Below are 14,257 nucleotides of genomic sequence, written 5' to 3'. Positions count from 1 at the left end.
GATTCTGCCAAGATATCGATGAAATGTGTGGAAAGTCATTGGGAGAACATGTATCTCTATTGTTATAAAGCTGGTACTGTTAAAAATAGAGCAAATCTTAAGCAATGGATTTTTTAAAAAATGAACTATTTTATATTTTTAGTTTGCACTTCTTCTGGAAAAAAAAAGAAGTTATTATTATATTAGATAGCATTTTTTTCCCCTTCTGTACTTCTGACCCTTTCCCTCACAGTGCCTAGGGGGCATTTAGGCAGTGAAAATGACTTAAGCTGCAGTTAATTCCACTTAGGCATGCACTTTTGTCGTTGTGTAATCCAGTTTCAGTTTTTCTGTGTTCGTTCTGATACAGTGGAAATTAACCCCACACCGTTCCAATACATTTGACTTTCCTACGGTCACTTGTTTATGCTGGAGGAAAGATTGCATTTATATTACATTTGTGAGCATTTTTGACCCAGTTGAATTCCCTATTCTGTCCTGTTCGTGCTCTGTTTGCTAACAGGTTTCTAACCAACTTTGTTCTGAAGATTGAAATCCCCTCTTAAACTCAGTAATTCTTGAATGTGTTGCTTGTTGTGAATCTGTTCTTGAGTGTTAAACTATCTTTGGGCTCTTGTAGCACTGATCAGTTTAGCCTTAAGGTCCAAATCATATAAATTGCTTATGTGTGTAAATGATCCCATACTAAATTCAGTAGTTAGGCAAATGCTTGAATGCTTTATTGAATGGGAGATTATTTTTTTTTACTGTTATTATTTTCTATCATGATTCTCTATTGTTGTTAGAAAATAATGCCTAGAAAGAAGTTCTTCCTGACTTGTGAACCAATTATTTTAGACTGTGCAATATTCACTGAGAGCAGTGAAGATGTCTCCAATTTATGCTAAAGATTAAATCAGAGATAAGGTTAACCAGGAGTCTTGAGGTCTGGTTTATGTTTTCAGTACGTTAATAGAAATCCAAAGCGATACCCTGAAATCAGCAAAATCATTTTAGATCAGAACAATAAACAAAATGAGAATTACCTTAAAGACTGTAAGAATATCACCTTGCTTATTAACTCACACTATGTATTAATTAGGTCACATTTGTTTGGTTTCAGATGCGATAGGAAAATTGTGCTCTGGATGACATTTGATAAAACGTGATTGCTGTCATCTGCCAAAACTGTACTCCCAAGTTCAATCTATTTTCTTTACATAAAGTAAGTTATAAATGCTTTTCTTAATTATAAATTAAATGTGCCTGGCAAAAAAATTTGAAACTTTATAAAACATTAATTTGTATATAGCTAACATTTAAAACTGACTAATTAGGAATATGCAAATCTAGAAAATCATTAACTAATTCCAACTGAAAAGAAATCTCAAGCAACATATTAATGCAAAACTAGTTACTTGCATTCAAAGCTACTACCTATGTAATCATTTATACTAAGCTTATCATTGCAGTATCTGCTGCTGACATGTTTCATTCTAAAGAGTGGCAATATTCGTTCTGTTTTCTTGCCACTGCTAAGAACTGAACTAAAATGTTAACACTGCAATGTGGTTTGCAGTGAAAAATGAGCTGACTCTAATGAAAGACTCATCATAAATACCCTCCATTGTGCTGAGTTCCACAGTGGTGTACTCACCTGACTCAGCCTTAGAAAATAACTTTAAACTTAAGCATATACATGAATATCCACTCTGTAGATATATATGAAGGTTATCTAAACAGCAGAATCTGAAGTGTGTTTTTTCAATGCAAATTGGAGTATCTGTTTGTGGCCCATGGGCCATTTCAGTCCCTTAAAATTGTTAAATTCAGCAATCACCTAATACTGGCACGCCAAAAAAAATGTTTCCCTCATCTTTTGCCAAATGTGGGAAAGATGTTCTCAACCTAGCACTCATCTCCTGAGTGCTGTGGGGCTCTCATTTTCAGACCACATTCAGGAGTGGAGAAGATACTGTACAGGTTATTTTTTAAAAAAGCAGTATGTATTTGAAGATGTTTAAGAATTTGGAGATAAATCTACTGAAAATGATGTGTTCTAAGGATCACAGGATAAAAGCTTTGCTTTCTACATCTAGGCTGCATGATCACTGAAAAGCAGGACTGGAGATCCTCAGAAATACATTCAGTATTTGCACACAGATGAAAGGCAAACTAATCAAAAACAATTTCAGAGAAAATAACCTCTGCTCTGCAGAACACCTAGTCTGGATTTAGATCTGCATGAAAAACAGCAGCAAATTGTTGATGTTCCATTATAGCTAAAGGCATCATGATTTTTTAAGTAGCAAGCTGAGGGCATGTCCTTACCTATTTTACTTTGCACTCAGTGTTTTATTTTACACTTATTTTTACCTTGCGTATGGCAAACAACCAAAATTAAAGAAAGGGTTTAAAAATCCATATATAACATCTACTTGTACGTCATAAAAAGGGGATTTTAATTAGGTCTTAAAAAATGACATTTTAATTTGGTTGTATTCCTTTGTGAAACCTACTTACGCAGCTGTGCTGGGTGAGTTATGACCTAAGCACCAAGAAGTGCTACCCTACAAGCATCCTCACACTCTGAAGAGAAGTTAGGTAGTTGAGGTAATACAAAAAAGCAAAAATCAGACCAATGTGTAAAGCAAACCAAGGTATGTACTGCTTCATGAACTGCAATAACTACAGCTGAATATATCTGTATTTCATTGTAGTCAGATAAAATGGGTGCTTTTAGATACATTTTTGTTTCAACGTGCTAACCATCAAAATATCTGTTACAGTAAATAGAGCTCCTGAGCTGATGACTTGGGAGTAAGGAGCCTTTACAGTATGAAAGGTGTTAAGTCAATAAGTGCTCATCGTCAAGGACATAATTACCTATTTGTGGGATAGGGATTTGTTAAAGTCTTACTGTTGTTTAATGAACATTTTCTGTACGCATATGCTTTGTTGTACTACTGTCTTTGTCACTGTATGTGTACTGATCCTGCTTCCTGACTGTACGCCAAACTTCACAGGTCAGCGCAGTAAACATTTTGCCTGCAAATCACAGGGATTCAGTCACAGGAAGCCACAGAACTGCTATTACCCAAAAGCTAATGTAAAATAAATGTTTGTATTACACAGTCATTAACACAGCGAGAAACACACAAACGTGGTTAATTTGAATGAAACACCACCTCCATGCTATCCACCTCTTTTCTGCCTTTCTTGTTCAGATACCAAGGTCTCTGGTGCAGTGTGGGTCTCCATTTGTATTTATATATCACCTGTAACAGTGAATTCTAAGGAAGACTAGCAGACATCAGCATTAGAGTCAACACCAGGAAGCATGAAATAAAGTTACCACATACAATTAGACAGCATTAACTCAGTTGTATCAGAGCTTGCTCTAAAGCCCATTTAGGTAAATGGGACGACTCATATTGATTTTAATGGGCCTTGCACCAGACCCTTGAAAACTAACGACCTATCTGATATATTTGCATAAGTAATTTGCTTACTAAATCTAATAAAAACAGTGGACCTATTAACTGTAGCTAAAAGAGGCCAAAAAAACCCCCTCCAACAGTTTTCATTAGGCAAGAGTATAAATGAATTACAGGCCCAATCCAATGCATTAATTAAATTGAAATAAGTGGCAGTCCTCACTTTCACTTCGCTAAACATTGGATCAGGGCATGAAATCAGCCCATTTGAGGTGGCTGCAAGGAAATAACCTTGTTAAAATAAATTAAGCAGGCTAAAGTTGTTTAAATACTTTTACAATCTGTCTATGAGTCTTTATCAGTGTCAATAAAGCTTCTGCTAGAAAATAAAACATTAATTTCAAAGCTTGTAAAAAGACAAAAAAGGGGGAAATCAAGTCTGGCCAATTGAATCTTTAAATCTCTTCCCCTTGTGAGAACACAGAAGGATGGGGCAGGGTGCTGAAAAGGATCCCAGAGACCCTCTTACAAAGCCAGAGTTAACAAAAACAGAGCATGGCCCAATGACTTCAGAGTTTTATATGTCTGTGCAGAATTTATTTGAAATGATCACAGTTTGCTAACATACAAACATAACAGAAAACAGACAGGTTTATTGCCAGTAAAATCAAGCTATGATTTATAGTTTTCACTCAGAGAACTACTGCTTCTGGCTGGAACACACTGATTACCTGTGAAAGCAATGTGGCAATATTTGCCATATTTCTGCTTAAGAACAGTCCAGGAATTGCTAGCTATGCCTGCTATTATGATGGATTTATTTATTTGTTTATTTATTTGTTAGGAGCAATGAAGAACTGGAGAAGCTGTGAAGCCTTAGTTTCCAACAAAATGAGGTAGGCTGGACTACAGGACAGGTTTACAGTGGAGAAAAGGGCAGTTCCTTGGGATCAGCACATTTTCAGAGGTGGGGTGGGAACACAACACTATGCTAAATCTTTTATTTCTCAACTTCTAAAGAAAAGTAGCTTCTACAGGTACAAATTTAGCATCAGCTGAGAAGAGGCCTGAAGGCAACTATGGTAAGATCCACATAATTTCTGAGATAAACCTGAGCTTGTGATTTACTCTTATTGAGGAGGCAGGTAGGTTTTATATAATGAAGAATCTGAGAATTTTCTTCACTCTAAGACAGTATCATGAAACTATTTCATTCCAAAAATGACTTCTCTCCATCCCTCCAAGGCAATATGTTTATTTTTATGAAGAAACTTAGCAAGGCAAAATATCATCTCTGTGATTTGAGGCTTGCTCGGGTGGTTTTGGTGTAAACAGATGGGTTTTGGAGGTTCAATATTGATGAAACTATTTTAATAAACTATTAATAAATCCAAAGATTTTTAATTTCCCAAAAGGCATCTAGCTTGAATCAGAAGATTTCAGTATTCTGTACAAGTATAAGAAGGCAGAGAGAAACTGAAAGATTTGCACGAAGATATTATATTTATTTATTTAAACATACGTGACATAATTGCATTCAGGACCTGGCACTAATTATGCTAGTTTATATAGTGTAACTATCTTATCCTGAAATTATTCCCAGTTTCCCCTCCTGTGAAATCCACAGAAAATTGTGGCTTTACTGCTAGCTATGTCTGTGCACTGGAAGATACTGAAACAGGCTGTAGAAGCTCTCTAAGGTACTATGCCCCAGATCATAATTTTTACTCTTCAAAAATGCAGAAATGCCCTATTTCCACCAAGCAATGAGGATCTAAACCATATTCTGATTGGTTTCAGGGAGAAACTAATTAACTAAAGAAACTATTCACAAACATCCCCGGTATCCCCAGCCGTCTCTCACTACTAATCTTGCTTTCCTCTTCCCCTCCTTTGTTTTTACAGACAGGCTCCCCCAGCAGCCCTCCCCCCCCCGAATCATCACTTGCCCTTGAGGAAAGAAAATCCCTGAGCTCTCAACCTGAGAGAGATTTCTGCTTCACTGCAAGCATGAGCAGACAAGCTAACAGTGATTCCCCTGGCTCTGCAACTTAAAGAAATCAGAAGTTAAGTCTCCTCTACAGAGTTTTTCCCCGTGATCTAACACTGTAGTATCAGCAGCTCAGGCAGTTAACCCTTCCACTGTCTGCTGCATTCAGGCTCTGGGAGTTTCAGAGATGGATCATCGACTTTGTCTAAGCCTTTGTCAGATGGGTTCTGTTCCACCGCAGGATTTCCCCACTATTGCTTCACACACATGCACACACGGACACACGCGCGCACACCCTTCAGCAAGGCCCTCTCTGCACCACCAGGCTATTTTTTTGCACAAGCAACACGCAAACACCCACTGTACTTTTGGGGTTGTTGCCTCTTGATTAGATACGGGTGTTATTTATGTTTTTCTTCTAAATCGAGTGAAATGGGATCTATTAAAAGTGCCAGAAAGCATATAAAATTATCTGCAAATGGATGGTTTCTAGGCTGTCTGGTTTTCTGGCTAGTTTGCCCATAATGCTTTTGCCGGTCTGCTGAGTTAGGGTCTGTATAGGAGAAACATTTTGGTCATTTCATATTTTGGTTTTTTTTGTTTCAATTCAGGTTTCTTTATTTTTATGACTCTGAAAACAGAAATGTTTTGGACATTTCCAATCCCCAAATTATAGAGGCTATTTTATTTCATTCTCTTTTTAGTTGGCAGGTAGATAGCATTATACAATAAGAAGTAATTATGGAGGTAGTTATCAAATATTTTTGAAATATTTGGACACTGTAGTTGTATGCTGTACAGAAAACCTCTTCATAAAGATAAATAATTGTACATTCAGAGTTGTTTCTGAATAATGTGAATGGAGAAAACAAAATATTTGATTATCTCTCACCAGGAATTTCCCTGTATTGGAGAAAGCAGAGGGTGCTCTGAGTAAAGTAGTATTCAACAGTGTGATTAAAGATGATGTCATTGTATATAAACACACAGATCCTCTTGTGAAGCAAATGGAAGTCTGAGGCAGGAAGAGCAGGGAAGGTTTATAGATAATCAGGATTCAAAGAGTGTTTTCCATGAAGCAGAGATAAAATAGGGAGAAAAGGTCCTCAATGTATGTTATGGGAAACAAATAAATAATAACTAGCCAAGATTTTATGAAATTAGCATTTCCAGGCATAAGTACCTTTGCTCTGTGGTTTCTGAGCCAAAATCACAAGAGGATTGACTTCTGAAGAATGGCTACTCACTGTTTTCTGAAAATTAGATACCTTCAAGATACCACATAATACCTAAAATTATAGTAGCTCAGACTAATGGTTGATTTTGAAAACCTTGAGCAGTGACCACATAGATTTTTTTTTTTACTCTTTTTTTCTTTATGCTAACTATGCTATATGGAAATAGTCTTTATAGTCACTATTCTTATACTAAGATACTTCAATGAAAAAGTCTTAAAAATTATCTTCATTCTGCAAAGTTTTAATTATAAATACTCATCTGAGAGATTTTGTATCAGAAGATGTCAGTGGTAAAGTTTATTTCCTTCCACCTTGAACAGAGAATGGTCTATAGTTGTGGCCCTTTGGGACACCCTCCTTCTCAGCTTGGTGCCTGAACCTGCACCTATCATACCTTTTTGGTATGATATTGCATACTGATATTAGACAAGGCCTAATTCTGATGTTATTTGGAGGTCAATGGAAATTGTTTTGCTCTGAAGGAACTTCAGCATTGGGTCTGTCAGGCATACATCTGCTGTGAGATCTGAAACTGCAACATGGAGGAGACTCAGAGAAATCCTACCCACCAAACAGAAGAGCAAATCAGCAAGATTTAAATAAAAGTTTTATACATTTCAAGACCTAAGTGAGAAGGCACTGAATAGTTTTTCTGTTCATGAATGTAAGCCTAGATTCATACAAGAATCAGCATATAATTTAATTCCTGAATGTAAAAAAATTCCCTGCTGTTAAAAGGGGAACTGACAAGTTCAAGGGAAAAAAACCTCAAGAATCACTATTCTGAGACTATGTATGGCTCAGGAAGACTCTGAATTACAAATGGCTGGCAATGGGGAATGTATCGGGAGGAAACAGTACATGTAGTTCCCCCTTTTCTATACTCTTTCCCATACAGGCATCCATAACTGTTGGAGACAGGTTATATTTATTGCTAGTTGCACCTTTTCCTTACTTACTATGGCTGACCTGAAGTTCTGAGTATATCTATCCTAAATTTTGTGATTGAAATATAGTTTCCTTTCCTTCCCAGAACTTCTTTGCAATATCAGCTTTTCTAGAAAGTTAGGAAAGATGATCTATAGGGATGGATCTGGCTGTCTCTCATGACTGACTTACGATGGCTCAAAGAAATCAAAGATTCAATTTCTGGAGGATATTAGGTGTTAGGGTAGTGGGAAGTCTTCGTGCGCACTTTTAAAAAAACCTTTAAAGTACTAGGTGGCTTGAGCTTGAATGTAGAGCCAAATCCAGTCTTGTAATTCACAGATTCTGATTTGCTTCTTTTATTTGTTTCTTCACGACAAGTGTAAGCTTGCTCAATGTACAGATTATTTAAAAACTTTACAGCAGGTCTAGTTTGTGTTTTGCTACAGAGCAATGGCAAGTCTTGGATGAGTTATGGCATGTCAAAGCAAAATTTTCACCTAAGTGGAAGCCATCAACAACCACTGAAATTTTTACTGTACTTCAGTACCTAAATGGCAAATCTGATCCTTTTGTTGGTAACCTGTGCAGTGAAGTCAAGAACTATGACAACATTAGAAAAAAAAACAACCCACAGCAGTCTGGAAAATAGCATTGGGTTTTGCAGAATTCCACCATGATCAGATGACACAGTGTTAGAGATAACATGCGCTGTCTGTACCTAGTTGAGTTGCCCTTTTATCTCCAATGTATCCTTGCATAATGATATTTTCTACTGCAGACAAATCTTCTAGGTGAAAGTGAAGCTGCAATGGGGTTGGGGGGGAAATTTGTAACAGTGGCAGTCTTTTCTCATGTGTTGATAGGCTAAAAAGGCTTTTTTTAAAAAAATGTTTTGTAAAGAAAGGAATGGATGAAAAATAGAAGCACAGAAGTAGAAAATGCTTTAAAATAAAATTATGAAGGATGATAAAAAGTAGATCACAAAACAGAAGAAAACAAGGAAAATACTTCAGATAGCACTGAGCAGCTGTGGGAAGTAAACTATGAAAGCAAACAGATTAAAAAAAGAAATGAAAAAAATACAGAATGGTACAGAAAGGTAGAGTAGAAGAGAAGACACAGAAGGACATTTGGAGTTTTTTTCTTTGAATTGTGAATTATTTCACTAAGCAATGTTAATACTGAACTGGTGATAAACACAGAAGGCATGACTGATGGTGGAAAAGCATATACTGGTTTCTCAAACACTCTAGAGCCTAGAGCGCTACATGATGTTTGCACTGCTGTTTATACCCAAGTTGCAGCCCAAATATTCATCTTAAAGTGTCAACACTGTTGGTTTTGAATAAACTAAAACATAAAGCAATTACTTAAGCAGTACTATTTAGAAGTATGAGTTTACAAAGAGCTGTTGCTAGAGAGGGGCTAGCAAGAGGCAACTTCATTGCATGAAAGGGCTGGAGCAGCAGTCAGTGCTGACTTCGTACTGAGATTTACCTTCCTCCAGCAGGAGATCTCCACAAGCACAAATATTTTGCTTGGGTAATGTCTGGAAGAGGTCACAAAATATATTTACGATTTATTTGTTTCTTAAGAATACTCTCCCAAGACATAAAAGTGCTATGTATCTAATACCTCACTATTTAAATTACACAGACTTTGTCCATTCAGTTTATTTCTCCAGTAATGAGTGAGTGACGAAACATAGTATTCTGATTTACATAAACAGAATAAATTTTGGATGTTAGGTGTCTTTGGATTAATGCTAGGAATTAAGTAGAAGCAGAAACTTTAAGAATTACTGTGATGCCTCTCATTTCAGCTGAACTGGAAAATACTATGAGAAAGGTATTAGTGAATACAAAATCTGATTCAGTATTTTGATACTCTTAGTCCATTTGAAACTAGAAATGGAAATGTTTTTTAACTTTTATTTTTAAAAATTAAGATATTAAAGAAAAATAAAGTAATTTTCTAAAAATTCAAGGTAGTACTTAGAAGTTTAAAGAAGATGCTTAGAACTGAGCAACAACTAATTTCTTTGGTCCCTAAGATGCACTAATTCCTGTAATATAAAATCTTCATGCACCTTTATCAGCAGAAAATAATAGACCTTGAAAAGTGGTAAGAGTACATCTCATTTAGCAGTTAATTCTGAACTAAGCTAGATTCTGTGCTACTGACAGCTGGCACTACAGCTCTCTATCTATGCATTGGGATCAGCTAGAAGTTACTTCTGCAGTAGGCTAGGGACTAGCTTGACCACACTTTGTTTAAATGTTCAGAAATATTCTTGGATCTATAGAAACTCCCATGGCTAATGAGGGCTGACTCCTTATAAACAAATAAAACCCACAGCTGAATTAGAGCTGCCGGTAATGTTTTATTGCTTAGAGCTCCTAACCAGCTAAACTGTGATTTCTTCTATTTAGAACATGTTGCCTCAGGAAACCCAAAGTAATTAAAGACAAGCTGAAAAATAATAATACAGAGAGAGGAAAAACATCTGCAGCAGCAAAGCTATCTTCAGAAAGGCAGAACATTACATAAAACCTGTACTGCAGGTAATACACTTTTCTTTGTGCTACGTCTTTGAATAAACATGATGAACAAAAATAAAAACAGGAGTGACAGTGGAGTAGGTAAACTTTCCCACCATTTCTGTTAAAGAAAAATGTTCTTGCTCAAATATCTACAGGGCAGTGATTTTATACTATTTGTAGGTAGTATCTTCAAATTTTACCATCTGAATTTTTAAAAGGTTACTCAGAAACAATTATTAGTGCAAAAGAGCACCTCCTCCATAGTAGCTGCTCTTTGTCAGGAACCATAATAAAAAGTCAGACATAGGTTCTTCCTCCTAAAGTGCTGTGGTTTATTTTATTATACAGATTTTGTGTAGTTCTCTTGCCTCTTCACAAGCACAGATTTGGCCTACCTGGCCAGCAAATGTTATTAGGATAGGACTCTTCCCAGCATAGTATAAAACCACAAAAAACACCAGAAAGTCAGTATTCTTAAGTAACAGCATCTAGATATAATTTTTTTGGTCTGGAAAGGAGATTATGTATCAAGTCACAACCTCATTAACAGACTGCCTTCCATTAGGCATTTATTTTTTTTTTTTTTTCCTTTTTGAGAAATACTCCCCTGGGACAACAGTAAGACTGACTGTAAAATGCAGGGAGGGAGATGTATGATAGAAGAAACTGGCAGAATTATCAGGGTGCACATACAACTGTGGAGTGGTTGGTGGAGGCAAAAAAAAAAAAAAGTGAAGAATGCAAAAAAAAGATGCCTGAATTGGATGCCCAATTAACTGAGGAACAGAGGTGGATTAGTAGAATTTGGAACTGTGGAAGCATCAGGATTGAGAAGGATGGATCTAGGACAGCACACTTAGTGCAAGCTAAAGGTTATGAATGGAGGTATAAAGAAAAATAGTGGTAAGGATAGAACACTTTATACTCTAATTCCAAGTAATGGATTTAAATGAGTAGAAGATGATCTACAGCAGAGCATGGGAGAGGGATGCAACGTGACAGGAATTAAAACACATGAAAAAGACCTCCTGCAACCAAGGTTTGCCAATTGATGTTTTTCCAATAACAACTAAATTATAAACGATTTTCCAATAATAACTGAAAGTTTGTGTATATTCTGAAAGAACTGGCTAAGTCATAGAAGAAAAATCAGCTGAAAGCCATCAGAAAGAATGACCTTCAGGGCTTCAGAAAGTCTCTGAACCAAATTAATACAGTTTGCGAAAGACTGGGGGAGGGCAGAATTTATTATGTTCTGCTTTCATTCTAATACATTTCCTTGGGTATCCATTATTGGCCATACCAGAAGATTTGCCTAGGCTGCTTTTAGGGTAATATAATTTATGCCACTCTTGCAACAGCATAAAGAATAGACTTATAAAGAACAATATTTCATAAAGAATTCAGGTACAGATCCTTCTTATACCTCTAGAAATCACCATAAAAAATACATAGAAATTGTCTGGACCATACAAGTGAATACAAAGGCAAGTATCCTGCATTTAAGTTAAACATGTCAACTGTCCAAGGAAAAGTCTGTTTTTCAGATGAGATAATAATGATATAATACAGAATAGAGCAAGATAAACTAATATTTCCACCTTGTAAGTATTGCAGCTTCTAAGAACTAATTCCAGGCTGATTGCCAGCTTACTATAGAAAGAAGTAAGTTAACTCCTGAAGATGTCTGCCTCTTCCGCATCTGGGCAAAGAGCCTAGATGACCAAGTAAGACGCTCTAATTCATTTTTAGGTGGTTGCATGTAGATAAGGTATGAGCTTTTGACTTACCAACAAACCATAAGTAGCCAATATAACTCTAATAAATTTTCTTGAGGTTTTCCTTATGATATACCATATTTGTAAGACAGACAGAGTGTGATACAGGTTAGATACTTTGAAGTATTTCAGAGGAAAATTTCTGGAGAAAAATAAGGTGCTTAGAAAATGTTGCTTCATAAAAATTACCTTATTTTTATAGTTATGATTATTTCAGGATATCTTAACATACATTTTCCATGGAAGATTTTTTCCTTTCTCTGAATTAATGCTTGTTCATAACAAATTACCAAAGTATATGTTCCATTAAAATTAGAAAATTGATTTATATACATTATTGGAACATAGACCTAGGTCTTCCAGTTAATTATAGGTACTTAAAATATATAATTTGAAAATTTCCTTTTCTATTATGGTACATTATGCATGAAACAGCCTAAGTAATTCTTAAGGTATGGTTAACAAAGGTGATTAACACAATAAGGGTAGAACAAGCACCTGTTTATGTATGTAGTCTGCAGCTCATTGAAGAACATTAAAAAATAGTATTTGCCTGAGCCTACTGGTGGTATTATTCAGACAAAACACACAAAAATTTTGTTCAGCTTGAGATTGAGCAAATGCCACCTTGCATGAACATATTTTTTCACTTTAAGACTTAATCAACATGTGGTTAATTCTCCAAGGAGCTGCTTAGTCATCACAATTAAAAAAAAAAGTTTCTTGGACAGCATGACAACTCATACACAGGCTATCCTATCTTAACCATAAGAGATGTATAAATAGAAAGAAATGTTATTCAAGAACTTTTTTATAACATTCATATTGGCATTTAACCATAACCATTCCTAGTTGTTCCGTATGAATGAAGATCTACACAAAAAGTTTTCTGTTACTTTGGTTTTCTTTCCCTCTTGACACTTCAAAATAAGGAATGGCCAATATTCCCATCAGAATCTGTGTTTGCACATATTTTTTCTTGTGATACTGTATCATATGCTATATTTTGTTTGCAGAGTAAACCACTGCCTTTCTCACAGAATAAACATGGCATTATAAAGTGTTTAACTTTTTACACATTTCAAGTGATTTGTGTAGCAGAAGTGAGATTGTAAATTCTGAAAGTGCCTGGCAACAAGGTAAATTTGCTATACTGCTGAGATATTTTATGAAGAAAGCAAAGACAAAAGAACTAACCATTTTCTTTTTTAAATAATTATGAACAACTTTGATACTCACAAAACTCTTTCATCCCAAACAAGGCCTTCTCTGACTATTTTTATGCAGGAGAAAACCATTACAGTTCAGTGATGGTAGATCTCTCTCAGGTATGGTTCATAGACACAGTAACAGGCACTCAATGACAATAATATTCTCAGTTACTATAATTACTTGTATGTTCAACTGCTAAATATAACAAAAATCTGTCTTCCACAATTCATCGGCAAATATCTTTATTCAGATGCTGCACTCAGCCAACAAACAGATAGGAGTCCCTCTTTTCCTTTATGGAAAAATGCGCTAGTCAAAACTTTGCCATGAGGCTCATATATGATAAATTTGATCCTTCTTTCCTTAACATGTTTTTCTTTCTCTTGAAAAACACATACTTCTTTGCATGATTCTACTGCGCCCATTTATCTTCTACATTTTTTGGAATGAAGAAAAAGCATAGCAGTATTGCAATAATTTAAAAAGAGAAAATTGCAGAATTTGTAACTGTGGTATACATTCAAATATGAAATGCCACAATTTTCCTCTGCCTTCCGAAAAGAAAACATGTATTGTATGTATAAGTGTAACAGCGTACCTCCAGCAATGCATTCTGGGGTGAAAGAAATATCATCAAGAGCAAATTCTGCAGGTTCACTCCACCACACTTCAGCTTCGAAGGCAACTCTGAAAGGGCTGTTGCTGGAGAGGACTACATTGGCATACATCCATTTGTTTTCTTCATTTCTACTAGAAGACCAGAAAAGAATATCCATTCCACGATCTCCAACTGTGTACACCTGTTGACAATGAAGCCCAAGAGATGCAACTGAATCAGCATTAAGCAAGAGAGGAGTGCAGCTAGCTAGAGTAACATAGCCCAAGCCCAGTAGTGCAGCTACCTGCCTGGGTAGTATTGGCCCTCTTAGGTATGGTTCCAACCCACAGCTTACTGGTGGTGACCAAATGTTTCTGAATACTTTTGTTAATTCTAGTTCAGCTGCAAATAAAAAGCTACTATGAAAACAAAACAAAATAAAAAGAACTGCTAATACAATCACTAACTGGAAAAACTACAGACAGTCTCAGCCTGACATACAGAAGCTAATGAGTACAGACCTAACCCCAAATTCATCTAAACATTGACGAA

At 35.9% G+C, this 14,257-nt stretch overlaps 1 protein-coding gene across 1 annotated transcript in view; it reads right to left on the bottom strand.

Annotated features, from left to right (window-relative positions):
* MALRD1 (MAM and LDL receptor class A domain containing 1) overlaps nucleotides 1–14,257 on the bottom strand; it is a 291,220-nt gene that overhangs the window by 62,495 nt on the left and 214,468 nt on the right. The window contains exon 32 of the mRNA XM_049798440.1: nucleotides 13,706–13,907. Coding sequence (XP_049654397.1) covers nucleotides 13,706–13,907 — 202 coding nt within the window. The remainder of the gene's footprint in view (nucleotides 1–13,705; nucleotides 13,908–14,257) is intronic.

The sequence above is a fragment of the Accipiter gentilis genome, chromosome 4, assembly GCF_929443795.1.
Source record: "Accipiter gentilis chromosome 4, bAccGen1.1, whole genome shotgun sequence".
Taxonomy (NCBI): domain Eukaryota; kingdom Metazoa; phylum Chordata; class Aves; order Accipitriformes; family Accipitridae; genus Astur; species Astur gentilis.
Note: the sequence above shows the minus strand (reverse complement) of the source record. Positions and strands in the feature narration are given on the sequence as shown.